At 42.9% G+C, this 26,496-nt stretch overlaps 1 protein-coding gene and 1 long non-coding RNA gene across 2 annotated transcripts in view; one reads left to right on the forward strand and one right to left on the reverse strand.

Annotated features, from left to right (window-relative positions):
• The first annotated feature begins 7,577 nt into the window (after window positions 1-7,577).
• On the forward strand, window positions 7,578-7,856 carry LOC115293448 (small integral membrane protein 3-like). Its single transcript, XM_029941220.1, has one exon. The coding sequence runs from the start codon at window positions 7,578-7,580 to the stop codon at window positions 7,854-7,856; it is 279 nt and encodes a 92-aa protein (XP_029797080.1).
• Window positions 7,857-9,031: 1,175 nt separating this feature from the next.
• Window positions 9,032-26,496, reverse strand: part of LOC115294542 — a 46,245-nt gene continuing 28,780 nt past the window's right edge. The window contains exons 2-3 of the long non-coding RNA XR_003909946.1: window positions 25,603-25,673; window positions 9,032-9,067 (exon numbers count right to left, since the gene is read on the reverse strand). This is a non-coding gene — a long non-coding RNA (uncharacterized LOC115294542). The remainder of the gene's footprint in view (window positions 9,068-25,602; window positions 25,674-26,496) is intronic.

Consider the following 26,496-nt stretch of genomic DNA (forward strand, 5'->3'; position numbering starts at 1 on the left):
CACTAGACTGTGAACTGGTGAAGGGCACGGAGCCTGCGCTCTTCATTATTCTAACAGTCATGGGACCTTGCAAAGAAGCTTGACAAAACTGATCAAGAAGCTTAATTCTTCAGCACAGTCCTCTGACTCTGCCTCCCAAAGTCATCTGTGGGGCTCCCTGAGAACATTTCTCTTGTGCCACTCTCCGTCCTGCCTACCCCCACTACACCCCTGCTCTCAGCCACTGTTTTCTGGGTCCTGGATCTCCAGGTGTCTTTTCAAGGTCAAATGGAACCAGGCTTTGTGCAAACTGGGGTTTGCCCCCTGGTGTGACTCCGATGATTATGTGACTTACACAGCAAAAGGGGCTCTGCAGATACAATGGTCACTTTCAGTGACCTCAAGATAGGGAGATTATCTGGGCTGCCTACCCTAATCCTGAGCCTTTTTAAAACAGAGCTTTCTCTGGCTCAGAGCACAAAACTCAGGGAGATTATAGGATTTCAGTAAGAGGAAGGTTCTTGCTGTCTTTGAGAGGGGATCACCGGGCAAGGACCTGAGAACAGCCCCTGGAGCAATCCCTGCAGAGAGAACAGCATCTCAGTCATATAAGCACAAGCCCCTGAATCCTGCCAACAACCTGGCTGAGCCTGGCAGCGGACCTGCCCCCGAGCTGCAAGGTGAGAGAGCCCCGCCTGACTGCCGGTTGGAGGGCTGCCTCGCGCGAGCCTATGCAGAGGACCCAGTTGAACCTGCTCAGACTTTAACCTTGAGAACCATGAGGTAATAGAGGGTGCTCTGTTAAGCTGTAAAGTGCGTGGTGATTTGTTGTGCAGCAATAGGAGATGAACACAGCAGCCCTTGGGGAATGTTCTCAGCCGCCTTCTACCTGCCTCTCAACTCCATCCGTTCTTGACTTGGAGAGACAAAGCATGCACTGGTAGGCCAGAAATAAACAGTAAACAGTAGCAATGGTTATTATTGTCGCTGTCCTTGTCCACTGACCCATTCGAACAACGGCTCCATGCTTCCCTGTCTGTGCCGCCCTCCAACGGCCATACATCATCAACCCTTCCCTTCTGCCCTCTGTCTCTCAGGGCTTGTTGTTTTCAGTAAAAGCCTCTGTGGCTTGAGCTGGATCCTTTAGGCTCCAGGACCCCACCCAGCTTTACTATAAGCATGAGAACAATAAATACAGACCATCACCGCCCTGGAGCAATCAGCGGGTGTGCCCTTAATAATTAGATAACACGACCCGCACAAAATGAACTTGGATAGGAGTCAAATTAAGATCTTTGACACACAACCAGGGCTGCATGACTTGAGCATTTGAGACTGAGAGAGCCGCAATCCTGGATGCCTTCCCTAGGACCTGACATAAATATCTGAGATAAAAGCTGCCATGTCTATGATCCAGAGCCTTACCCAGACTACACAGCGCTCAGCAGAATGGCACTCGAGAATCCAGCTCTTCTGACACTTCATTCCTCCTTTCAGAAATACTACTTACCTTGTTTAAATTGAATGAATCCATCAAGCAAAACTGCTCTTTTTTCCTTTTCTTTTTTTAAAGATTTTATTTTTAAGTAATCTCCATATCCAATGTGGGGATCGAACTCAACCCCAAGATCAAGAGTCACGCAGTCCACTGATAAGAGCCACTGCTCTTACTTCTGAGAGGGGAAATGATTTTCAAGTGCCTTGTTCGATTCCCTATCACAGCTAGCCCTCCCGCCCCACACTACTCGGCCGCCTTTCTCCTTAAGCAACTTTGTTCAATCTTCATCTAAGAGCTCACTTGATTCTTTCTGCTTTGCACTAATTAGCTGTTTCTATGTATCTCCCCCACCCCCCCAAGTCCCTCCAGCTCTGTGGAGGCAGAGGCCACACCATTTATCTTTGGGTCTTCTCAGGCCTGCCCAGTGGACATTCAGTACATGTTTAAGGAGTTTACTCTGAGCACTGAGTTGGAATTACAGTTGAACTTTTCTTTGCTGCCAGGTTTTGGGAAGGCGCTTAAGATTCATTGATCCAGGGACCTGGGGTCCTCCAACCCAGGAGGCTGATAAGAAGGGCAGAGAGAAGGAAGCCCCGGATGGAGAGGAGGCAGTGCCCACTTTGCTTCTGGCCCCTCAGCCAGCAGCAAGCAGACTTGTGTCTCTAATTTGATCTTTTCTCTGCCTTGGCCAAGGCGGAGCATACTCCCTGAGGAGCAAGAGTGAAACAATGCCATTGCTGTCTTGAAGCAGAAAAAAAAGAGTTAGGGGGAGACAAGAAGAATGTGAAGAAAGCATTTTCCTTGATTTATTTTGTTAAATGTATGTTATGGGAGAAGTAGGCAAGAAGAGAGAATATGCAGTATCTGAACCATGAAGCAAAGACATTTTCTATAGTCCTTTAAAATCTTTTCTACTTTAGCTAATCACTTGTTGAATCACTCAGCAAGCTCTACATCCACCGTGATTGGGGCATGTCTCACTTTGCACAACACTTGGCTGTGCCTGTCTTCTAAACCAGAGGGTCTCCAGGGCAGGAACCTGCCACAGTTCAGCCCCACACCCAGTTCATCCTCATGCCCCAATGCCAAGCACAGTGCCTGGAGGACAGCCAGTATTCTGGCCATGGTGGTTGGCTGACACCAGGGATTGAAAAGGGGCAGCGGACACAGAGGGGCATAGAGGCTTAAGGCCAGGGCGCTAAATACTTACAGGAGAAGGGGATGAAGACCACTGACAAGCGTCACGGAAAGGTCAAGTCAGCTTATACTGAAAAGGAGCCAAGGGATGTGGAAATGAGGAGGCCACTAGTAACCTACAGGGATGTTTGGGGAAGAAGGCAGATTGCAGCTGGGTCAAAGGTAAATGGAAGGAACACTCAGTGATGGACACACAAAAACGTTTTTAAAAATGCATCAAAATGTGTATTGTTCCATGAGTAGTGAAATAAGCCACAGGATACTATGCAGCAGGTAAAAGAATAAAGTAGCTCCACACCGGGGTTCCTCAACCTCAGCATTACTGACATTTTGGGTGGACAGCTCTTTGTTGTGGCTGCTCGTGCACTGGAGGAAGTTTAACAGCATCCCTGGCCTGTGCCTACAAGATGCCAGCAGCAGCACTACCACCCAGGCTGTGACCACCAAAAATACCTCCAGAAATTGTCAAATGTCCCCTGAGGGGCAAAACTGCCCCCAGCTGAGAACCACTGCTCTGTATGTACGGACTGAGAAAGATCTCCAAGGCAGATCAACGAGTGGAAAATGTACGTCACAAAAAAGTAGTTAATATGACGTTATTTATAAGGAAGAGGTATTTTACACACACACACACACACTCTATCCATACTATATAAGAAAGTACATCTATAGTGTCTAGAAGGACAGAACTATTAGTGGCCACCATCTCTGAGGAGCAGACTGGAGCTGGGAGTCATAGTGAATTTTGGCTTTATCTGTATTCTTTGTATTTAAAAAAAAAAAAAAAAAAGGAAATGTACTTGGTGTGAAAATTAGCCTGTAAGTGAATGGGAACCGAAGGTCTGGAGAAAGTACATGTTAATTACTCCTTGACAAAGTTTAGAGAGGAAGAGAAATGTGGCCAGAATGAAAGGAAAGAATTTCTAGGATGTGGGAAAACTGAGCTAAATTCAGGCAAGTTACAGCTTTGTATAAAGCATTATGAAGAGCGTGGTGAATAACTTCTAGAATGTTTCCACATATTAGCTCAAGATTTCAATGCTGCTTTGCCAGCAAGGACTTTCCCACTACAGCTAAATATGCATGAAACGACAGAATTCCTCTTTCTGTTTTTCCACAGCATATTTCTTTAATTTGTGCTTCTTCGGTGTGTGTACAGCTTTCTGTAACTAATGTGCTGATGCCATTATGGAAACTGTCACTCTTCAGAGTCAGAAAGACCTGAGAATAAAAGCCCACTTTGACTTGTGTTTGGTCTGGAATGGCTGAGTACGCTGCAGGAGTGTATTTGTTTTTCATTAATTTGTTTGTCATATTTCTCCATGATCTATGGAACATTTATTTCTCCTGAAGCAAAAGGATCTGAAATGTCAGAGGTTTCTCTTGGTTCTACTGGGGTAATGAATTGTTGAGAAAAAGAATTTTTTTTCGATGCTATTTGATTGTGGAAGGAGACATTTTGTGACCTTTTGCTATTTTATGGTGATAATGAATTTCTTGACAAACCTGGAAACTTTGGGCTTCTTTATTGAAATAATAAGGTTTGAGGAATAACTTTGACCTGGACCTTTGCAGAATTAATCAAATACAGATTTTAGAAAAATTGATGAGTTTGGTCTTTACTGAGACACTCTAATTTATTTCTGTCACTGAGGCAGCAGACAGATCTACACCGCATAAAAACATCAAACAATTAACTACAGACCTAAGTCCCTGGACAGAGACTGGTGAGGGGCGGGTATAAGCTCAGAGACTTCCAGCCTGATGACACTGGTGCTTTGTTTCCTTTTTCTTTTCTTCTTCTCCTCCTCCTTCTTCTATTTTTAATTGCAAAAGTAATATAAGCTAGTAGAAAATCTGGTCTATGCTGAACAGAACTGAAAAGATAATAAGAAATCATAATCTCATTCTCCAAAGGTAATGGACCATTAGAATGGATATTTCTAATCCTGTTTTTATGCCTATAATTTATAATTGAGATGATCCTAAATATAAAATTTTACATTCTATGGTTTTTTCCTCCCGAATATTACATATGATGTTTTGTTTGTGATCTCTAGATGCTTTAAAGGAAAACTGCATGGAGTCCTCTTAGGATGTTCTAAAAAAAGGCCCCAAATCACGAAGAAGAAGAAGGAACAGGTTGTCTTTTTAGGAACACCAGATTCTCCCATTGCCTTCCTGCATGGGATTCAGTTTTCAGATTCTCTGACATTATAGACATGTTTACGTCTTTATGTTTGAAAGGTGAGGAGAGAAAACAAGCTCATTGAGTCAGGATGCTAGATGAGCTCACATAAGGAGGCCGAGTGAGGGTGCTCTGTGTCCCTCAGATACAGTGACTGACCAACAGGTGTCACAGCTACTTCTCAACCAGTCAAACAGATGCATGGACGTCAACACCCAGGCCAGAGTAGCCTGTCTGCCATTTTACATGGGCAAGAGCATGGGGCAGACTCCTTCTCCACAGAACTAGGACCGTTAGTCACCTCCTTTCTCTACTTATTCTCTCTGAGAGCTTGTTAGAGTTTGTCTACACCCATTCCAATACTCTGCAAGACCTGAGGAAGTACTTGAAAGGTGTCATAACTCACAACCCAACTTGGAGCCTCAGAGTCTACCTCATATTTAGGTAGAAATAGTACTATTGACTTGGTAACCACTTCCTGGGCAGGAGCGGGGGGGGGGGGGGGGGGGGGGGGGGGGGCGGATAGGCGCTAAATTCACTGTCATTTTTTGGAAGTTCAGATTTTCTTCCTGAATGTTAATAGGATAAGAACATCAGGAACAAAAGGAAAAAGGAACTGAGCTCCTGAGCTGAGCTCTAAAATCTCCATGCCTTGATGGACTGAATATATTTTGAATTTTTGTCATCAAACACCTGATTACTTTAGGATCAGAACACAATTTGGTGTTTGGATTGTGAGAAAGATCATGTAAAAAATGGTATCCAGCTAGTCCAAATAGGAACTCTGGGGCAAAGGACAAAATTATAATTACAATTAATATATTGATCACATAATTAATTATATAATTAATATACGAACAATTATAAAACAGTTCTGAAAGTTAAGGTATTCCGTCTTCAACTGCATATCTCACAAAATATTTAATTAGTCTTAAATCACATCTTCACACAAATATTTTAAATTATAAATCTTGGACACCACATTGGGTAAAAGGGGGCTGGCTCCTCAGAGTGAAGCATGGTCAGAGAGCCAACAGCCCTGGCACCACCTGGGAGCCTGCTAGAAATGCTTAATCAGGTGATTCCTATACTCAGTCAAGTCTGAGAAGCTCTGGTCTAGAGTGAAGTGATGGAACACAACTTTACAATGCAAGTGTAACCAGAGGCAAGTTTCTAGAAGATTTAGCAAAGCTGCTAGCTAGCATTGTTCACAGACCACTTTTTTCTTCCCCATTACCAGACTAATTTCTAGTATTTTCTTTTCCTCACCACCTTCCTGGTGGTGAGAATCTGCCCCTGACTGCTGAGAGAGACTATAGCTCAAGTAACCATCCTTGATTTTCTGAAGTGGAAAAACAATGCCAAGGTCATTATCCTTTTGATCTGGGGTCAAGTTAAGAGAGAGAAGAGGATGACTGGTCTGAAAGCATCTGAATGGCTAGAGAAATGCGCTGATAAAATAGTGCATTTGGACAGATTATTGTGACAGATTCTTGACTTTAAAACGTGTGTTTTCTCTTGCCTGCTCACTTCTGCTTCTAGAAGTAGAGCGGCCCATGGGCAAGGTAAGTTTGAGAGCTCAAAAGCAGGCCTAAGGTCAGGAATGCGTTTGGTTTACCAGGGGAATTTAAACCCAACCCCAGTTGTTTTTTAATTCAACATAATCACCAAAACTTGATCTAAAAGAAAGCAGTTTACTGCACAATGGAAGAGCTGATGTCATCCTAGGAGCTGCCAAACTGTCAACAATTTGGAAAGTGATGTTTAGGGGGGAAAATGTAAGATTATGAAAAACACATAGTTCTTAGATTTGCTTGTGCTCTTCCAAGTGTCTGTGATTTATGTATATGTCTTTCCATTCTTTTCTAATTTGGTTTCCACCAGCAACATTTTCATTTTAAAGAATGTGTAATCATTTGAGCTCAATGTAGGAGAAATGCTGTTCTTTATAATTCGTGGAAAGATCAAGAAAAAAATAACCTCATATGCATTTGAAAATAGAGTTAAAATTAAAAGAAAGGAACAGTTTTGATTTTTTTTTAGTTTCTAACATTAAAATGTTTAAACATTAGTTAATAGTTAGAAATCAAGTACTGTATTCTAACTTGTCCAAGAAATAACCCAAACCCAATTCTCAGCTTTCTTTAAATGAAATAGATAGATTACAAATAACTCTTATATCTCAGGCAAAAGATTATAAGGGAGAGTGATATCTGAGTTGAATTTCTCTCTTTCTTCCTTTATTCTTATTTTCATTTTTGAGAAAAGAGTTAGAAGTCAGATAAGCATTGTATTTCTTTTCTGGAAGAAAGTTTTACAAAATGGTATCAAAGACAGGCTCTGAAATGAATTTTTATAAGTTGCCAAAATAATCATGACTTCCTGATAAATCACTATAAATTTATACTCATGTCTTCCTGATAAATCACTATAAATTTATACACAAGCACTCTTGAGTCTCTTAAACTAGCCATCAAGTAAACCAAATCTAGGTTTTTTACATCTTACTTTATGAACAGACATTAGCTACTGCAAATCAAGTACCTCTGGAGAAGTGTTAGTACCCTCACGTGGCGAAGCTGCTTGCTACAGATCTTAAACTCCATACACTTTAAAGCATCCTGGCCCCTCTGCTCAAAACCATCGGCTAGACTTGAGCTTGTGTAGACCACAGCATGAAAGGATTCTGGAGGACGCGTTTCCAAGTAAAGCAGCATGGACGCTGTCAGCCTGGTCCCCGTGGAGGCTGTGCTCCCCGAAAACATCCTGGATATCTGGGTCGTTGTCATCACTCTGGCCATCATAGTCATCATGACCTCCTTGTTGCTGTACCCGGCCACTGCGGTCATTATCTATTGCATGAGGACTCATCCTGTCCTCTCTGGGACTGAGAATCTCCCAAGAGGGGTGGTGAGGGATATGGGTGGTGTCCCCTCCCCCAGCCTCTTCCTTCTCAGAAAAGTGACAGGATGGGCTTTGCTACGCAGAGCTTGAATGTGAGAGGAAATCTGAGTTCTTGTTTGGAATTTGCCACTGGCCAACCAACTGTGGGAGTTCAGTCAAGGGACCTAATTTGGGGGGTTCTGGGTTAAATGGGAATTATGATCCCTGCCCTTCCTACATCATGGGTTGTAAGAACCAGTGACTTGGTGGAGGTAAAAGCTATTTGCAATTGTGAGCAGCAAAGCCACCACGGATATACAGGTGTTACTGCTGAATGCTGAGAAGCTTTGAAGAACTAAACAACCTAATTACTGATGGTGGCCTTCCAGGTGGTGAGGGAGACATTGGGGGCAGAGCAGCCTTTGCCAGTGCCCCTCAGGTCAAACCAAGCAGAGGCACTCTATCCCCAACCCAAGGGGCCAGGAGCAATTGGCTTAGAGTTGTTATTTTTTGTGGGAAATAATTTGGAGGGAATTGAGCATGGCAGGGGGAGGGAGAAAGGTCGAACTTCCCCCAGAGGAGGGCTCTGCCATTTCTTGGCAACACCAAGGGACCTAGGGTGACAGGCTTCTTTCTGCATTGGAGTCTCATTGCGTTGATAGTACAGCATTGTGGGAAAACGCAGGGGGGCTGAGTTCCCTGGCCAGCTTTCACAACTCCAGCACCTACCACCTGTGTGCCCCGTACTTGAGGAGCTCCGTCCCCCACCCCAGTGCCTGCTATCATCAGCTCTGTGGTATAAAGTGCACGCCCTTCATTCCCTCCCACCAGCACTGCAGCCAGTCCAAGCTACAGATTTTAAGAGACGTTCCCGGGACTTCTGGAACTTAAAACAACGATGGTTATTTAGATGCTGTAATCTATATTTATATAGAGACATTTCTGGACTGCTCAAGCTTTTGACCAAAATCAGGAACATCTTAGGATTTATTAAATTATGTAATAGAACAGACATAGAATATTGTGTCAAAATAATGCTTTTACTTTGGTCTGGTCTCATTTATCTACACAGCTAATTTCCAATAAAGTGCTAGAATGAGAAAAAACAAACAAATCAAGTATCTCTAACACCTATCTAATGTCTTTTTAAAAGATGTGTTAGGGCGCCTGGGTGGCTCGGTTAGTTGAGTGTCCAAATTTGGCTCAGGTCATGATCTCATGCTTCCTGAATTTGAGCCCCACATCGGGCTCTGTGCTGTCAGCGCAGAGTCTGCTTCAGATCCCCTGCCCGCTTCTCTCTCTCTGCCCATCTCCTGCACTCTCTGTCAAAAATAAATTAACATTAAAAAAAAAAACCAGGACATATATTCAACAACTGCTTTTTGTCATGCCACATTCTAAATTCTTGAGTGCAGTAATGAAGACAAAAGACAAAAATGTCTGCCTTTGTGGAGCTTCTATTTTAATGGGAGTAGAAGATGATAAACAAATATTTAGAATATAAATAAGACACATGGTGATATGTGCTCTAAAGAAAGTAATGCAGGCAGGCGGGAAGAGGCAGTGGTGGGAGTTTGCTTAGACAGTATCTAAAATACAGTGCACTGTCAACATTAGTTTCATCTCTAGATTTCTCTCCATGTGATTGGCCTCAACTCCCTTACTTAATCATGTGCTTAGTCTCTTTAAAACTGCTTATTAGGCGAGAAGGCAACCAAGCACAGGTATGGAACACTCCTCACATTTTATTGTATTTTATTTAAAAATTTTTAAAGTTTATTTATTTATTTTCAGACAGAGAGAGCATGAGTGGAGTCGGGCAGAGAGAGACGGGGAGAGAGAAAATTCCAAGCAGGTTCTACACTATCAGCACAGTGCAGCGTGGAGGTTGAACTCACAAACTGTGAGATCATGACTTGAGCCAAAACCAAGAGTCAGACGCTTAACCAACTGAGCCACCCAGGCACCCCCCACCCTTCACATTTTAAAGGAAGAAGCTAGAGCTAACTGAAAACTCCTTTCCTGAGAAAATAGTACAGTGCCCCAAGAAATAAACAAGAGATCTACTAAGACTTTCACAAACATTCTGAATTTGGAAGTCAGGGCACACAGAACACAAAGGAAGCCTTCAGGTGAGACCCTCTTTCACTAGTACGAATCAAGAGGATTAGGAGTCACTCCAGGCACCTGCGTGGCTCATTCGGTTGAGTGTCTGACTCTTGATTTTGGCTCAGGTGGTGATCCCAGGGTTATGGGATCCAGTCCTGTGTCAGGCTCCATACTGGGTGTGGAGCCTGCTTAAGATTCTCTCTCCCTCTCTCTCTCTCCCCCCCCACCCCTCTTTTATGCATGTGCTTTCTCTCTCTAAAATTAAAAAAAGAAAAAAGGATTAGGAGTCACCCACACCAGGAAGTCCAAGGGCATCTCTAGCACACTAGATGAAAAGGCTGCACACGGGAGGATCCAGCCTAACACAGGGTACAATAGCCCCAGGGCAGGTGATGGGCACAGTCACTTGCATGCCTGGAACAGAGTCCCGCTAATTGAGAAGAGACCATAACATTGGCTCCCGATCAAAGGCTCCATCAGATACAAAGAAACTACCTAGAGACTCTTACTAGGAGAGCCCAACTGCACTGGAAGGCTCTTCTTCATCCACTGGCCATTAGATCACTGAACTGGTTCTATGTGTCTTTTCTAAACGAGTCCTCCTGCTTTTATATTTGAAATTATCCTAAGGACATGAAAGACGGAACACAAAGATAATTAACATAGGCCATTATTAGCAAAACCCACCTAATTTACCCTCAGTAATAAATTATTATGAACATGGAACATAAGAAAATGTACCTAAATATGAAAATATTTCACAACATAAAAGGACATGAACATATCACTGTAGAGGTATAGGGACCGCACACCTAACACCTATTTACTGAAGAAAAAGAATCAACTGTTGAACTCAGCTTCACGTACTTAATACAATCAAATGAAAAATTAAATCTACAAAAGAAGCAAAAGATACAACCATAAAACTAATTTTTTTTTAACTGAAAAGAGCTGGAAAGCCTACAGAAAGGCAGGCAGTGAGGAAAAGATTTGCCATATTACTTTTGAAAGGCCAATGGAAGCATTAAAGAGACACAGAATGAGATCTGTAAAAAAAAAAATCAGCAAAGGGGAACTCATCCCAAAACGTGGGGGGAAATGACGACAAGATAAAAATAATTAAGAATATATGTATGAAGGAAAAAGGATATCTAGCATGCATGTAAGTGGTGCTACTGCCTGAAAGACCAGAGTACATTTAACAGAGATAAAAATCCAAAATCTATCAGATTAAATCTTCCCTGGGATGAAAAATCTTGACTTGTGCAGGACTGACTCTCTATCAAGAAAAACTAATCAAATAAATTCAAAATACACTGGTGAGATACAGATATCTAGATATCTGTATTTATATCTGTATCTATATCGGTATCTATATCTATTTTCTAACTATTAATACCAAAAACAGAACACTGTAATTATCTAGTCAAAGGGAAAAGAACCTAGATACCTCCAAAGCAAATATCAGGCTATACTGAGAGGACTTCTCTGCAACAATGCATGTCAGAGACCATGAGAAACGTCTACAGAATTTTGAAGGGAAAAAAAAAATAACCACGGGATTATTTACCCAACAAAGTTGTTGTTATGGGCAATAATAACAAAAAGCCATATTCTCAAATATGCAAGGCTTCTGAAAGCATATTACTCATGAAAAGTCCATGAAAAGATAATAATTCAAAGATGTACAAAACAAACAAAAAAGAATCAAAGTAAAGTTTCTATCTCAAGATGATATTAGTTATAGTAAAAGGAAGTAAGTACTGAAGTCTTTTTGTAATTTATATACAATGAAATCTGTTCCTTACTCCTGCACCCTGAGATTATTTATTTCCCAGGTAAACTAACTAAATGCAAGTCTTTGTTTCATGCTTTACTTTTTGTGAACTAAGACTAAGACAGTGAGCAAGAATGAATAATTTAATCAGTACATGATGGTGAAAATAGGGATTACCTATATAAAAAAAAACAAAAAAAACAAAAAAACGTTGGTTCTCTAATTCATACCACATAGTAAACATTCATTTCTGGCAGTATGGTCAACAAGAAATCTCAATAGACCTTCCTTCCAAAAATAGCAAAACAAACTGTAGAAGTTTGTTTGCCTATGTTTGTTGACTTATTTTGAGAGAGAGAGAGAGAGAGAGAGGCAGGGGGAGGGACAAAAGGCAGAGAGAGAGGGAGAGAGAGAATCCCAGGGTCCATACTGCCAAAGTGGAGCCCAATGCGGGGCTTAAACTCACAAACCATAATATCATGACCTGAGCCAAGATCAAGAGTCAGACGCTTAATCAACTAAGCCACCCAGGCGCCCCTATAAGCTTATTTTTAAAAGAAAAACTTAACATACACCTTGGGTGTATGTTAAGAAATTAACCTTGAAAATTATGAGGTGAGGAATGCTGCTTCCTTCCAAACAAACAAGTAGTAGGGGCTGGGTTTCCCTTCTGTCATCGACAACCACAAAACTGGACACTATATAAGAAGTAATTGTATTCAAGCATTTAACAAATGCAAAATAAAACCACAATGATATACCACTGCATACCTGCGAGCATGGCTAAAATTAAAGACTGCCCATGTAAAACGTCGGTAAGAAAGCAGAGTAACTGAAACTCTCACATACTCATAGAGGGCTAGAGTTTGTTAGACTGGATTAAAGAAAATAAGTAAATACTTAAAACACCTAAAATTCAAAAAGAATGAAAGTAAAAAGGTTGACAAATATGTCTCATGAGAATATTAACAAAAGAGAAAAAAGAGACCTGTATTCCTAGACTCAAATCAGATAAAACGGGCTTTCAGACAAATTAAAAAAAACAAACAAACCACCATACACTTCTAAAAAAGACCACTTTGATGAGGTGCCTGAGTGGCTCAGTCATTAAGCATCTGACTTTGGATCAGGTCATGATGTCAAGGTCCCTGGGTTCGAGCCCCGCATCCAGCTCTGTGCTGACAGCTCAGAGGCTGGAGACTGCTTCAGGTTCTGTGTCTCCCTGTCTCTCTGCCCCTCCCCTGCTCATGCTCTTTCTCTTTCTCTCAAAAATAAATAACATTTAAAAAATCCACGTTAAAAAGAAAAAGACCACTTTGCTATGGAAAAATGTTTATAAAGTTTGATATAAGATCAAACAAAACTACTTGCAAGCATATTACATTATCAGGTACTAATGCAATTAAGATAGAAATTAAAACAAAAAAGATGATGAAAATCCATATGCCTGAAAGTTTTAAAACACAATTTTAACAATATTATGGGTCTAAGAAAAAATAAAATATCTACAGTGATAATAAATATGAGAAATAAAAATAAAATTAATGATAAAAATATAGGTTATGACTGTCTAGTATGTAGCTGATACCATATATAGTAATAATTAGAGGTAAAATACTTCTATTTTTTAAAAGACTGAAAATAAATAACTTGAATTGTCAACATATGTTAGAAAAAGAACAGGAAAAAAACAAAGAAGTAAATAATCACTGGCATTAAAGCAAACAAATAGCCAATGGAACAAAGAGCCCAGAAATAAACTCAAGAACACACATGGGAAAGGACAGTCTCTTCAACAAACGGTGTTGAATATCCACAGGCAAAAGATGAAATTGGACCCTTATCTTACACCATACACAAAAACCAACTCAAAATGGACGAAACAACTTCTTGGCATTGGTCTTGGCACTGATACTTTGGATATGACACCAAAAACACAAGCCACAAAGGCAGAAATACTCCAGTGAAACTACATTATCCTAAAAAGCTTATATACAACAAAAGAAAAAATCAACAAACCGAAAGAATGGGAGAAAATATGTACAAGCCATATAACTGATAAGGAGTTAATACCCAAAAGGAACACATACCACTCAAGAGAAAAAGAATCCAATTAAAAATGGCAGAGGATCAAAAATAAAAGTGTTGGCAAGACCATGGAGAAAAGGGAACCCTTGCACACTGTTGGTAATATGAATTGGCACAGTCACCATAGAAAACAGCACGGAGGTTCCTCAAAAATTAAAAATAGAACTACTGGGGGGCACCTGGGTGGCTCAGTTGGTTAAGCAGATGACTCCTGATTTTGGCTCAGGTCGTGATCTCATGGTCTGTGGGTAAGAGCCCCGCATCAGGCTCTGGGCTGCCAGTGTGGAGCCTGCTTGGGATTCTCTCTTTTCCTCTGCCCCTCTCCACTTGCTCTCTCTCTAAATAAATCAATAAATAAACTTAAAAAAATTAAAACATTAAAAGTGGAAGAAGGGAGAGGAGGCGCGACTACAGAAGCAAGGCTGGAGCGATGTGCTACGAGGACTCGGCTCTCCATGCTGGCTTCGGAGATGGAGGAAGGAGGCCAAGTAATGTGGGCAGCTGCTCCCGGCTGGAAAAGGCAAGGTCATGGGTTCTCCCTTAAACCCTTCGGGAAGGAATGCGGCCCTGCCAACACCCTGGATTTTTGTCCAGTGAGATCCACGTCAGACCTCTAACCTACAGAATGTGAATTTGTGCGGTGTTAAGTCATTAAGTTTATGGTAATTTGTTCCAGCAGAGATAGAAAGTTAATACAGAGTTATGTATTATTTTCCTTCATTCACATTTAAATCAAGAAAGATAAAACCAAAGTTATTAAAATAACGGGAAATTTTAAACTATACTTTTTTGAAGAAATCTATCCTAATCACCCCCAAAGGCCTCTCTCATCATTTCTTTCTTTCTCCTTAGTGCTTATGCATTCAGTTTACATTACTTATCATTTGTTGCTACTTTGTTTTACTCCTGTGTTAATATCATTTCCTGGGCATACAGTTTTCCCTCTCATCTGAAAGGTTCTTTAGAAGCGGGGGCCATGTATTCTTTCCCCAGGTTATTTGCTACCAGAGGTCACAGGCTTAGTCAATAAATGCCTGATTACCAGCATCTTAAGTTATGGATTACTTAAGGTAGACCAGGTACTCAGCTTTCCTCCCAGAAATGTTTTTAAAAGTTTTATTTCAGACTTATACATAAGCACCCTAAATAAGGCCCCTAAAAAATCTGACTGATTAGTAAATATTTAGAAAAGGGACTTACTTCACTTTAAGTCTATTGGATATGTCCCACAACATTTAGTGAGGTTTTGTTTTTCCAAACTTTTATGGTTGACTATTTGAAGAAAGGCATATACATTTATCCTTACAGATTGTAAGATTGGGGAATTGAGGTAGGAAGATGTCAGGTCTAGACTGGGAGAGAAAAGAAGGAGTCTGGAAATCCTCAAATTAAATACACACACACACACACACACACACACACACACAATATATTGATTTATTTAAAAAACATTTTATGCTTATTCATTTTTGAGAGAGAGACAGAGACACAGCCAGAGCTAGAGCCAGAGTACCAGCAGGGAAGGGGCTGAGAGAGACACACAAGAATCTGAAGCAGGCTCAAGGCTCTGAGCTGTCAGTATAGAGCACAATGCAGACCTCTAACTCAGGAACCGTGAAATCATAACCTGAGTTGGAGTTGGACACTTAACCATTGAGCCACCCAAGCACCCTGAATGTTTATTTATTTTTGAGAGAAGGACGGAGAGAGAAAGAGAGCAAAAGTGAGAGTAAGAGAAGGAGGGACAGAGAGAGAGAGAGAGAGACAGAATCCGAAGCAGGCTCCAGGCTCTGAGCTCTCAGCACAGAGCCTGATGCCGGCCTCGAACTCATGCATTCTGAGATCATGTTCGGAGCTGAAGCCAGATACTTAACCAACTGAGCCATCCAGGTGCCCCCAGACATCCTCAAATCTTGAACAGACCTGGTATTGAGTAGGCTCCAGTGTGGAGGGTGGAGTGGGCAGAGCTGCTGTATCTGAAAGACGATGTGGAGGGTTGTCTATTCTGTGTTGAGAGTCAAGATCAGCATAGACCTTTTGATCAGCAAGAATTACCAGGCTACTCTTGGAAGCCACAGTTAAAATTTCTAGGCTCTACCAGAATTAAAGCAAAGTAAACAAATAAATAAGTTGTCAGTTGAAAATGAGAGGATTTGGCATCATTGTAATGCTAGGGGAAAAAATAAAGGCTGATGTGTAAACAGAGTTCGGGCAAGTAACCACATGGTGTTGTGCAGGAGGGAAGTCAGCGAGGCAGCTGCCCCTGGCCACGTGCCCTTCTCCTGGACACAGGGCCAGCCCTCGCCCTTCAAGTTGGCTTCTATTATCTGGCCCTGGGAAGCCTTAAAAAAAAAGTTGCTTACTCTCATTTCTCCAAACATAAAATTGGGGCAGTGGGATTTGCCATTTCTGTGTAGCCCAGGCCTGTGGTGAGGATTAATTAGTGTTTTTAAATGGCTGTGGGCTTGGTGTGGTTTATTTATTTTCTCAGGATGAAAGCCAGGACGCCAGCACCAAGTGTTAACAGCAAAGGTTTGATGTATGTTACTTGAGAGGCACTGTGTGAAGTGGGGTGGATGGGATACAAGGCTTGTGGGACTGCCTTTGGCATCAAAAAGGCCACATTTGCAAACACATTTTTAGTGCTCCCCAAAGTGAAGGAGGCAGAAGAAAAGCCTTTGAAAATTAAAAAGGAGCAAAGTTATCTGAGTTTAGGCTCTATAACTGAGGGCATACACCAACCCACACCAAGGAAAATTCGATGAGCCCCTACAGACAAATATTAGCATGTAGAGAAGACACAAAACTTTGCAAGCTTTGTGTCAAGCTGCAAAATGTGCTCCTGTATTCAGTAAAGAGAAAGAATCCCAGCAGAAGCAGTCAGCGGCTCAGGGTCGGTGGTGACGGAGAAGGCTCACACACCAGCTTCCCCGCCATAGTATGGGGGGCTACGGGGGGCAAGGACACCGGTGTGGCCCTGACTCCCACTCACTGAAGACCAGCAGCTTTCCAGATTGAACAGTCTCACAAGAACTGTCTGGGTTGGGTTTTTTTTTTTAACCTTTTTTTCCTGTTTTTTAAAATTTATTTTTGAGAGACAGAGAGAGCATGAGCAGGGGAGGGTCTAAGAGAGAGGGAGACACAGGATCTGAAGCAGGCTCCAGGCTCTGAGCTGGCTGTCAGCACAGAGCCTGACGTGGGGCTCGAACCCATAAGCCGTGAGATCATGACCTGGGATGAAGCTGGACTCTTTACTGACTGAGCTACCCAGGTGCCCTGGGGTTGGTTTTTAAAAGTAAATCTTTATGGCTCTATTCCTGATTATGGAAGTTATATGTGCTCATTACTAGAAATTAAAACTGGAGAAATACATTTTTAAAAAAGTGCAGATATGCCCCCCCCAGTCCTAGTAGCCAGAATATATTTTCTATTAAATGTTGTAGAGACATATTTACAGGACACAGATTTAATTGTCCTCAGCTGAGAGGCGATGAAATGGGTAACTCAAAGAATTCATCTACAGGCTTATGGGAAGTAAGTCAAAGCCGGAATTCAAACCCAGACTTTCAGACACCTCAGAACGCTGTGTGTTCCATGAGGCTACACGCCCTGTCCCCACAGCCTTCCCTCTCATCCCTCCACCATCCTGCAGTGTAATTACTACGAGGCATGGCTACACTTACATCACTAGCTTTACAAACAGAAGCTGCTGTCGTCCACACAGTCTGGTTGTACATGAAAGTGCAAGGCTAGTGTCATGGCTGTGCCCATTTTTATAGCCACACTTATGTGTGTAATGCTCCACCAACATGCTGCTAGGTTAGATGACTGTAACACAGATCTGGGTGTCCTTTTCGCCCAAATCCTGTGCAGAAGGGAAAACAAAGAGAACCCTGAAATTAGTAGGACGTGACTTTTGTGTGAGGCCTGAACCTGGAAAGCCGCGAATTTCAGGTCTGTTATTTATTAGCTCTGTGTGACCAATGACTCAGTGTCTCTTCCCTAAATATAAAGAAGGTGGACAAACTGAATGCCTTCTAATTTCTTGTCTCCTAGGCAATGATGAGCGGTCCCCTCATGGAGAGGTCGTGGACCTCAGGCAGCCCACCTAACTTTTCTTCCTCTGCTCAGTGTCGAATTTCAGCCAGGACAGAAAGAAGGTTGCTTCTGGATTGCCACTTTACAAATACGTCCAGAAAGAATGAGAGTGCTTTGAAAATAATGTATGATATTATTGCTCTTGCTAGATTTATTCTAATTAAGTGAGTGAGTGATAATCAATGTTGATGGTTAATTTATTAGCTGCATTCTTTTGGTGTGTATAAATCTCCACAACAATGGACTTGAGGGAGCTATGGATGAAGTCTTCCCCTCCTTGGAACTCACGGCTCCAGTTGCAGAAAACACACGAATACAGATAACTGTGGGTTGAGGAAGCAAGAGCTCAGTGTTCCAGCGGGCCCCCCGAGAAGCTCGAGAGACTCAGGTGTGGAGGGGCCAGGCAGAGCTTCGTGGAGGAGAAGGGATGTGAACCAGTCCCCAGAGGAGCGTCGGGAAAGCACAGGAAGATGACAGTGGTGGAAGGTGGACAGTACAATGGTCTGAGGCGTCATGTCAGCTGAGCGATGGAGGTGGTGGCCGGCAGGAGTCAGTTGGGGACCACTGACAGCCGTCAAGCAGGGAAGTCAGAGGCTGTGTCCATGTCCTCTCCCAGACCAGCCTCTAACAAAACTTTAAGTCTAACTGATCTTCGGTGCCTACATCAGTACCTAGCTTGTCACAACTGCTTAATAAATAATCTCAGAAATGGACTGAAGGTTGCTCTAAGGAGGACACGGGGTGCAGCTGGAGGCAGGCAAACCTGGACGACTCCTAGAGCTCAAGTACAGATTTGGCAATTTTACCACAGAAAATGAGTGTGTGAGAGGGAGGGAGGGAGAGACTGTTCTTTCACTCTGTAATCAAGAGCAGAAATAACATCTCATTATAACCTTTAAAGAAAGGAGGCCTTTTAAAGGAAATAGTAACAAAGCTGTATGGAATCACTTTGAAGACTTGGCCTTTGGTGGTGTGGAAAACGCTAACATCTGTCAGTGCCCTTCATCTAAGATCAAGCCTCTACCAGAAGAATCCGAGGACTTCATGTGCGTGCACGTGTGTCAGGTACAGAGGTACATACTGCGCGGCCAGATGGACATGAGAATTCTAATGATGCACGGATGCCATATCTGACTTCTGAGGTGAGCTGGTGTCTCAGATGGGGGGAGGCTCGTTAACTTCAGAACAGCCCATGTCAAGCCTGGTGTCTGTAAGATGGGTGTGTATATATATATATATATTCTCTCTCAGGCAAATTAATGCCTTTGAGTTATTTCTCCTTGTGGTCTGAGGCGCACTGGCTAGAGCCTAAGGGAGCGTGGGGCTCCTCACAAGCACGTTGAGCTGGGCTCACCCCTGCAGGATCTCAGGCCCTTACTTGGAATCGTGGCTGCTCCCTACCCCCGTGGATGTTTCCAGCGTTTCTGTAAAACAGCATCAACAGCGTCATCCCTGTCCCTCGAATTCGCACAGGTTTCCTCCACCTACTACCCTGACTGCTCCAGAAGGACCATGAGTCTTGGTCAGCCTGGTAGAAAGAAATAGTTAAAAGACGGAGGAATAAATAATTCTTAGGATCTATTCCTAGAAAGGAAGGAGGGGGAAAAAAGGTCCTATCTGAACAGAGACCAACACATGTCTGTCCAAGGTTATCTTAGAACAAAGCCTCCAAGATGGAAAAAATGTCCCCTCAAATCACACAGGAAAGCAATTAGAGCCCACATATTGGATACTGGCCCTGGAGTGGGGGATGGGGGTAGAGATAAAAGCAGAGCCAGATTTGGGGCACTAAGAGGACAGTGGCCAATGGGACAGTGACAGGGAACTTGCAAGGAAGGGAACACAAAAAGAATAGCCAGGAGAATCCGCTCCCTGGACTCAGAGGGGAAGTCAGGCTGAGCTGCACACAGAGGCAGGGACTCTATAAATAGATGTATCTGTCAAGGAGGTCTGGGGAAAGGACTGGAGAAAAGCAGGGAAAACCCCACATCATCTCTCTTTTGGCTGCTATTTTCCATGCCAGGGAAGGGTGAGGGTGAGCATTTATAACCTGGATAAGTAGCTTCAGACATCTGTATATTGTCATGTTAATGGCCACAAGCCACATCTTAATTATAATTAAACTATTTTTATTTAGGAACAAAATGTAGGATGGAAATTCAGGGATGAGAAAGTAGGTGTGAATTGCCATCTGGAGGTACCTTTAGATTCAGGAAATTTTGAGACAATAAGACAATGACTTTAGCCTGTTGGTCTATTATCACTCATTTAAAGTATTTATTGAGAAATTACTATCTTGGCAGACTCCATGCTATGCACTGGAAATATGGCAGTAAATGAAAAAGATATAGACCCTGTCCTCACGAATTTCTATGTTTTTTGTTCTATATTTTATTTATTTTTAATTGCAGTTAAATTTTTTTCTTTTTTTTACTTATTTTTGAGAGACAGAGAGAGACAGTGTGAGCAGGGGAGGGTCAGAGAGAGAGGGAGGTACAGAATCTGAAGCAGGCTACAGGGTCTGAACTGTCAGCACAGAGCCCAACACGGGGGTCGAACCCACGAACTGTGAGATCATGACCTGAGCTTAAGTCAGATACTCAACAGACTGAGCCACCCAGGCGCTCCTTAATTGCAGTTAAAAATATACATATAAAATCTGGGTGTGCCTGGGTGGCTGTCAGTTGGGCATCCGACTTTGGCCCAGGTCATGATCTCACAGCTCATGAATTGGAGCCCCACATTTTGCTTGCTGCTGTCAGCGCAGAGCCTGATTCAGATCCTCTGTCCCCCTCTCTCTCTGCCCCTAACCCACTTGTGTGCGCACTCTCTCTCTCAAAAAGAAATAAAAACATTAAAAAACACATTTTAAAAAATGTACAAAATTTACCATTTTAACTACTTTTAAATGTACGGTTGAGTGGCGTTAAGTACACTCACGTTGTTGAGCAAGCATCACCCCCTCCTAACCACAGAACTCTTCATCTCTGGAAACTGAAACTACACCCAGTAAGCCCTAAGCCCCCATCTCGCCCCCTCCAGCCCCTGGCAGCCACCATTCTACTTTCCGTTGCTATAAGTACCTCATATAAGTGGAAGCATGTGGTGTTTTTTTGTTTGTTTGTTTTTTGGTGACTGGCTGAATTCACAAAGGTCCTTAAGTTTCATCCAGGTTGTAGCATGTGCCAGAGTTTCCTTCCTTTCTAAGGCTGTGTGATATTCCATCTACGTGTGTACTACATTTTGTTCACCCTTTCATGCCACCAACTGTGTGTTCCCATTTTACATTCCCACCAATGGTACGTAAGCATTTTACAGCATTTTACAGTCCTACCAACATTCCCACCAATGGGGCATACGTGTTCAAATTTCTCCACATCCTCACCAACACTTGTTATTTTTTTTTTCCTTTTTTCTTCCTTCCTTTCTTTTGAGAGTAGCCAGCCTCATGAGTGTGACCTATGGTTCTTTGAGACTGTTTCTGCTTTATCACAGAATCTCCTGGCCTGTGATAAATCCTATGAACTCTGGTATGTGTGTATGTCTGTGTCCTAGTCTTCAATAACGCCCAACCCCAGAAGTACCAAGGGTACATGGCCATGAAAAATGCCCCAACTCCACCAGTAGAAAGGGCCTTGGGGGCACCTTAGAATAAGAGAATAGCTGCTGAACCCTAAAAGGCCAGCTTCTCAGGGGATCTGGTATAACATAGAAGGCAGGGCTCCCCTGGGAACTGTCTAATGCCTGTTCCTCTGGTTCATGATAGGAGGAGATACTGGTCTACATCCCCCAACAAGACCCACTAGAGGGGAGAGAGCACATGGGTAAGTAGATTGACGCAGTGACGTTTTACAGTGGGAATGAGAAAAGTGGGCAGGATGTAGTAATAACAAAATCCTGTAATTCCAATTACTCTAGTGCTTATTTTTTCTTATTTTTCCTTATTTTTCATTTTAGAGAGAGCACACACAGAAGTGGAGGAAGGGTAGAGCGAGAGAGAGGAGCTGAAATAAAGAGTTGGATGCTCAACTGAGCCACTCAGGTGCTCCCAAATTACTTTAGTGCTTTAATGTTTCTAACATTTTCACTTGTATTCATCTCTTTACAACCATGTCTTTGGCAACATCACTGCCTATCAGTGAGCGCAGGATGGAAAAGGAGAGAAACTGAGTCAGAGGTTTTGCTCCTTTGAGATCCTATTTAAATAGAGTCCCGAAGAATGTTGAAGCTGGAAGGGACTTCAGACATCATTTAATTCAATCTTCACAGGTGAGGAAACTGGTGAAGTAAGTGGCTTTGGGGGAAGGTAGAGGTAGAACACGACACTCGGGCACAAGTGAGCACAGCCACTCTGGGAAGTGCTGGGGTCAGAAATGAGAGAAACGGTTCTGTAAGAACACTGATTTAATTGTTAACCTTTAATGTACACTCTACACTGGCTGCTGTATGATCTTATTCCACACAGCCTCTAGAACATATTCATGAAACATACCCTATAAATGGGATTAGGGGCACCTGAGTGGCTCAGTTAGTTAAGCGTCTGACTCTTGGTTTCAGCTCAGGTCATGATCTCACATGTTTCGTGAGTTCAGGTCCCACGTTGGGCTCTGTGGTGACAGTGTGGAGCCTGCTTGGGATTCTCTCTTTCTGTCTATCTCTCTGCCCCTCCCCCACTCATACTGTCTCTCTCTCTCTCTCAAAAATAAATAAACTTTGGGAAAAAATGATTTATAGATTTGAAGACTTGGTTGTCCTATAAATACATATTTTCTTATACCTGGATTTAATCCCCACCCCCACAATTAGCTCAAGGAAATGGGCTTGTATCATCCTCCTATAAAAAAGCAGGACCCCAAAGATAGCTCTCCTTTTTTCAACTTCTGCTGTACAATGGATTGATATGAACATAAAAATCGGGGAGAAAAGTCCATGGTGTTCCCCATGTATGAGGAGAAGTGGCATTGGCCACTTGCAGGCAGAGACACAAGTGAGTGCCCCGTTTCTGTGGACCAACAGTGAATGAATGTGGTTCTACATTGATGCTAGCACCAGACAATGTCCCTCATGACAAGCAAAAGTCAGAGCAAGAGTCCCTAGATGGTGGGGAAGGCCAATAGGGAGACCTGGAGGGGGCTTCAAGGAGCAGGATGGGAGCAGCAGAAGGCAGAAAATGTCCCTGACTTTCACTCATAAGTGGAACAGGAGAAACTTAACAGAGGACCGTGGGGGAGGGGAAGGGGAAAAAATAGTTGGGAAGAGGGAGGGAGGCAAACCATGAGAGACTCTTGGATCCTAAGAACAAACTGAGGGCTGATGGGGGAGGGGGGGAAGAGGGGTGATGGGCATGGAGGAGGGCACTTGTGGGGATGAGCACTGGGTGTTATATGGAAGCAAACTAGACAATAAACTATACAATAAAAAAAAAAAGAAACAAAAGAAAAAGAAAGAAAAAAAATACCCCTGACTCTGTGACAGCAGTAAAGGGTCTTCCTAAGTCCATCATTTAATATGTAAGAACCTGAGTCTGGGAAAAGTGGAAGGACTTGCTCAAGGCCCTAGAATCTATGGGTGGCAAAACTAAGATGGTTCTCTCTTCTGATTGCCATGCCCTTCTTAACTTCTACACTGGAGACACCTTGTGTCATGCTGTGATTTAGCTGTGGCACTTGAGGGGAGGTAGCAAAAGTCACAGCGGGTTTACGCACTAAGAACCTGCAGCAGATGGTGCTACGGCCAGCGTACCCAGAAATATACGACTGAAGCCCCCATTTCTGCTGGTAAGAAAAATTCAGCTTGGTGAGTGGAGGGGGCTAAGGCTTTTCATCTTAAGATGGGACTTAGTCGGTCAGGACGGTGGACAACCATTACAATGTGTGCAGCAGACTCGGCACATCCTTGGTCTTCATACTGGGTTACTCAGTGCACTAATCTACCTACAAGCTTTAGAAACTGTTCCTGCACCCCCTCTAGTCCCTTCTTGCCATTTTGAGAGATCCTGATCTCACTGATCAAGAATCACTGCTCTCGTGAGCCAGTTATAGACTAGAACAAGCCACACTCCTTTGCTGTGCTGAATTAGAGAAAAGGTTAAAAACCATGAATGCCGTGGTTTCAGTAACTAGTCCCAGGTCGCTGTGCCTCTCACAGTGCTGTCAAATCACTTCCTAGCACCTTCTGGAACAATCCTTGTAGACTAACAGAAATATAATGCAAATTCATGTGTAATTCTAAATTCTCTGTTAACCACAGGAAAAGGAAAGAGGTGAAACTGCCATTTCAACAAGTGGTAAATATTTTATGATATAATTCATGAAATAAGAAATATTTTATATTTCACATTTTTCATACTAAATTCTCAGAATCTGATGAATCTGAGGTGTATTTTATACTGCAGCACATCTCAATCCACAATTAGCCACATTTCAAGTGTTCAATGGCCACAAATGGCTAGTGGCTACCATACGGACATAGAAGTGCCCTTGTCCCTCACAGGGACGGAGTGACTTCAATTTCTCCACACTGCCTCGGGCCCTTTCTTTTCCAAGTCTAACACTTCTACTTTGGTCCTAATTCTATCCCAACACTCCTCCATTAGTCATCACATAATTAGTACTGAGGGCCTACCCAGCGCTGGGTATTCATGTTAACTTATGAGGATGAAAAGATGGATAAGAACTTGATGAAGGCTTTCCACACAGATACGTACAAAGGGATGCTGAGGAAGGACTTTCTGGGGCTCCAAGGAGCATTCACACAGATGTGATGTGTGTGCTGAGTTTTAAGGAATGAGGAGAACTTGTGGAAGGACAGGGAAAGGTGTTTTAGAGAAAAGTATATTCAAGACAAAAATATGATGATCTACATGCTTAGTAAAGGCAAGTGTCTAGCAGGGCACGGAGTGGCTGGTGGGAGAGCGAAGCCGTGGATGTTGCTGACACGGAGTTACTGTGGAGTCGCTGTCTAAGCAGGGAAGCCCTGCGGCAGGCTGGGGCACAGAATGGAGAGGACAAAGAAGTAAGGAGAGCCTGAAGAAAGGAACGGATAAAGAGGGTAGCAGTGCGCCCAGAAAGGAGGGGAATATATGATGAATGAAAGGAATGGAAGAGCACTATTTTCTGAAGACGCCAGGCTTTGGGATGGAGGCTGGACAAAGAGCCCACGAGTTAAGTCTTGCCTGGCCAAACTCACTAGGTTTGGGTCCTTAGGGCCACTAGCATGGTATTTACACAGGACTGTTACAAACTGTAGTGATCTGAGAGTACAAATGGCCTGTGTCCCTGCAGAAACAGCGAGGCTACCTATGGCTTCATCTAGGCAGTAGCCAGGATCAAGCTACATTACTTCCAGGATGGCCGGTGAGTCACACCTGCCCGATGCAGCAGGTGCTGGGCAGCACCTGGCCAGCTCCCTCAGATGATGTGGTAGCTTATTTGACCTTGGGTTTCCTGGAAGAAGGCTCTGTAACTCTCAGGTGAGAAGAAGGCAACAACAATAGCATGACGTTCACAGGGAGCAGGAGCCTCTAGGACCCTCTGGAAAAGTTGAGGCAGTGAGATGAAATGGCTGGAAGGTCATACAGCTGGTAATAGAGCCAAGAACAGAATTCACCCTCTGTGCCACTGAGGCCACAGTGGGATCAGTACAGTAGGTGTCATGGAGTACTGTTTACCCCTTGAGCAAACTCAAGTGGAAAAGGAGAACGTCAGGCTAGACATACACTCGGCAGTAAAAGTGTGCTTGTGAGCCAAAGAGGTTCAGTTTAGTAGCAGTAAACAAGGTACTCACATGGTGAAATATCCACAAAGTTTGGGTCGATATTATGCAGCAGCTCCTTTCTGGGGGATGGGCTTCCTTCACTAGAAGAGAATTTTTTAGAAAACATTAATTTCCTCTTTCAAATAAAAATGATGATTTTTAATACTTCCTTTCCTTGTACTACAGGAAATAACAAACTTGCCAATTAACAACTCTGTCATTCATTCAGAGATCTCTAAAATCTGTAGCTGGTGCATCTTCAATTCATCATTGTCTCCATGATAGTAATGACATCTAATAAGACTTTCAATATCAAGCATATGACAATTAAAAAATAAGAGAGTCCTGTGACCCTTGGGGCACCTAGGTGACTCAGTTGGTTAAACATCCGACTTCAGCTCAGGTCATGATCTCACAGTTCGTGAGTTCGAGCCCCACATCAGGTTCCATACTGAGACCTGGGAATCTGGAGCCTGCCTCAGATTCTGTGTCTCCCTCTCTCTCTGACTCTCCCCTGCTTGCACTCTGTTTCTCTCTCAAAAATAAAATAAAACATTAAAAAAATTTAAAGAGTCCTGTGACCCTTTGCAATGAATGACATGGCTGTATTTATACACAGCCATTCTGCACAAAGGGGCAGTCAGAACCCAAGTCATTCTGTGTAGACTTCACCCTGACCATTCACAGGGAAATGAGGAAGGGGCATCTGCCCGGAGGGCGGCGTCAATACTATTATCACAACCTACACCAGTGGTGAAAAGAAACTCAGGGACCACAGACCAACCCCTTATGTTACGAGTAAGGAAGGCACAAAATTATTGGTTGAATATTACATCATGTGACTCTCAATTTGTTCTTGAAAAGCTGAGAGCATTAATACCACCAGACGTATGTGGGTGTACATGATGTACCCAGGACTCAGAA

The sequence above is a fragment of the Suricata suricatta genome, chromosome 6 (assembly GCF_006229205.1).
Source record: "Suricata suricatta isolate VVHF042 chromosome 6, meerkat_22Aug2017_6uvM2_HiC, whole genome shotgun sequence".
Classification (NCBI taxonomy): Eukaryota; Metazoa; Chordata; class Mammalia; order Carnivora; family Herpestidae; genus Suricata; species Suricata suricatta.

Bases quoted from the DNA above. Each gene is read 5' to 3' on its own strand.
- LOC115293448 (XM_029941220.1), top strand. From the start codon at position 7,578: ATGGACGCTGTCAGCCTGGTCCCCGTGGAGGCTGTGCTCCCCGAAAAC.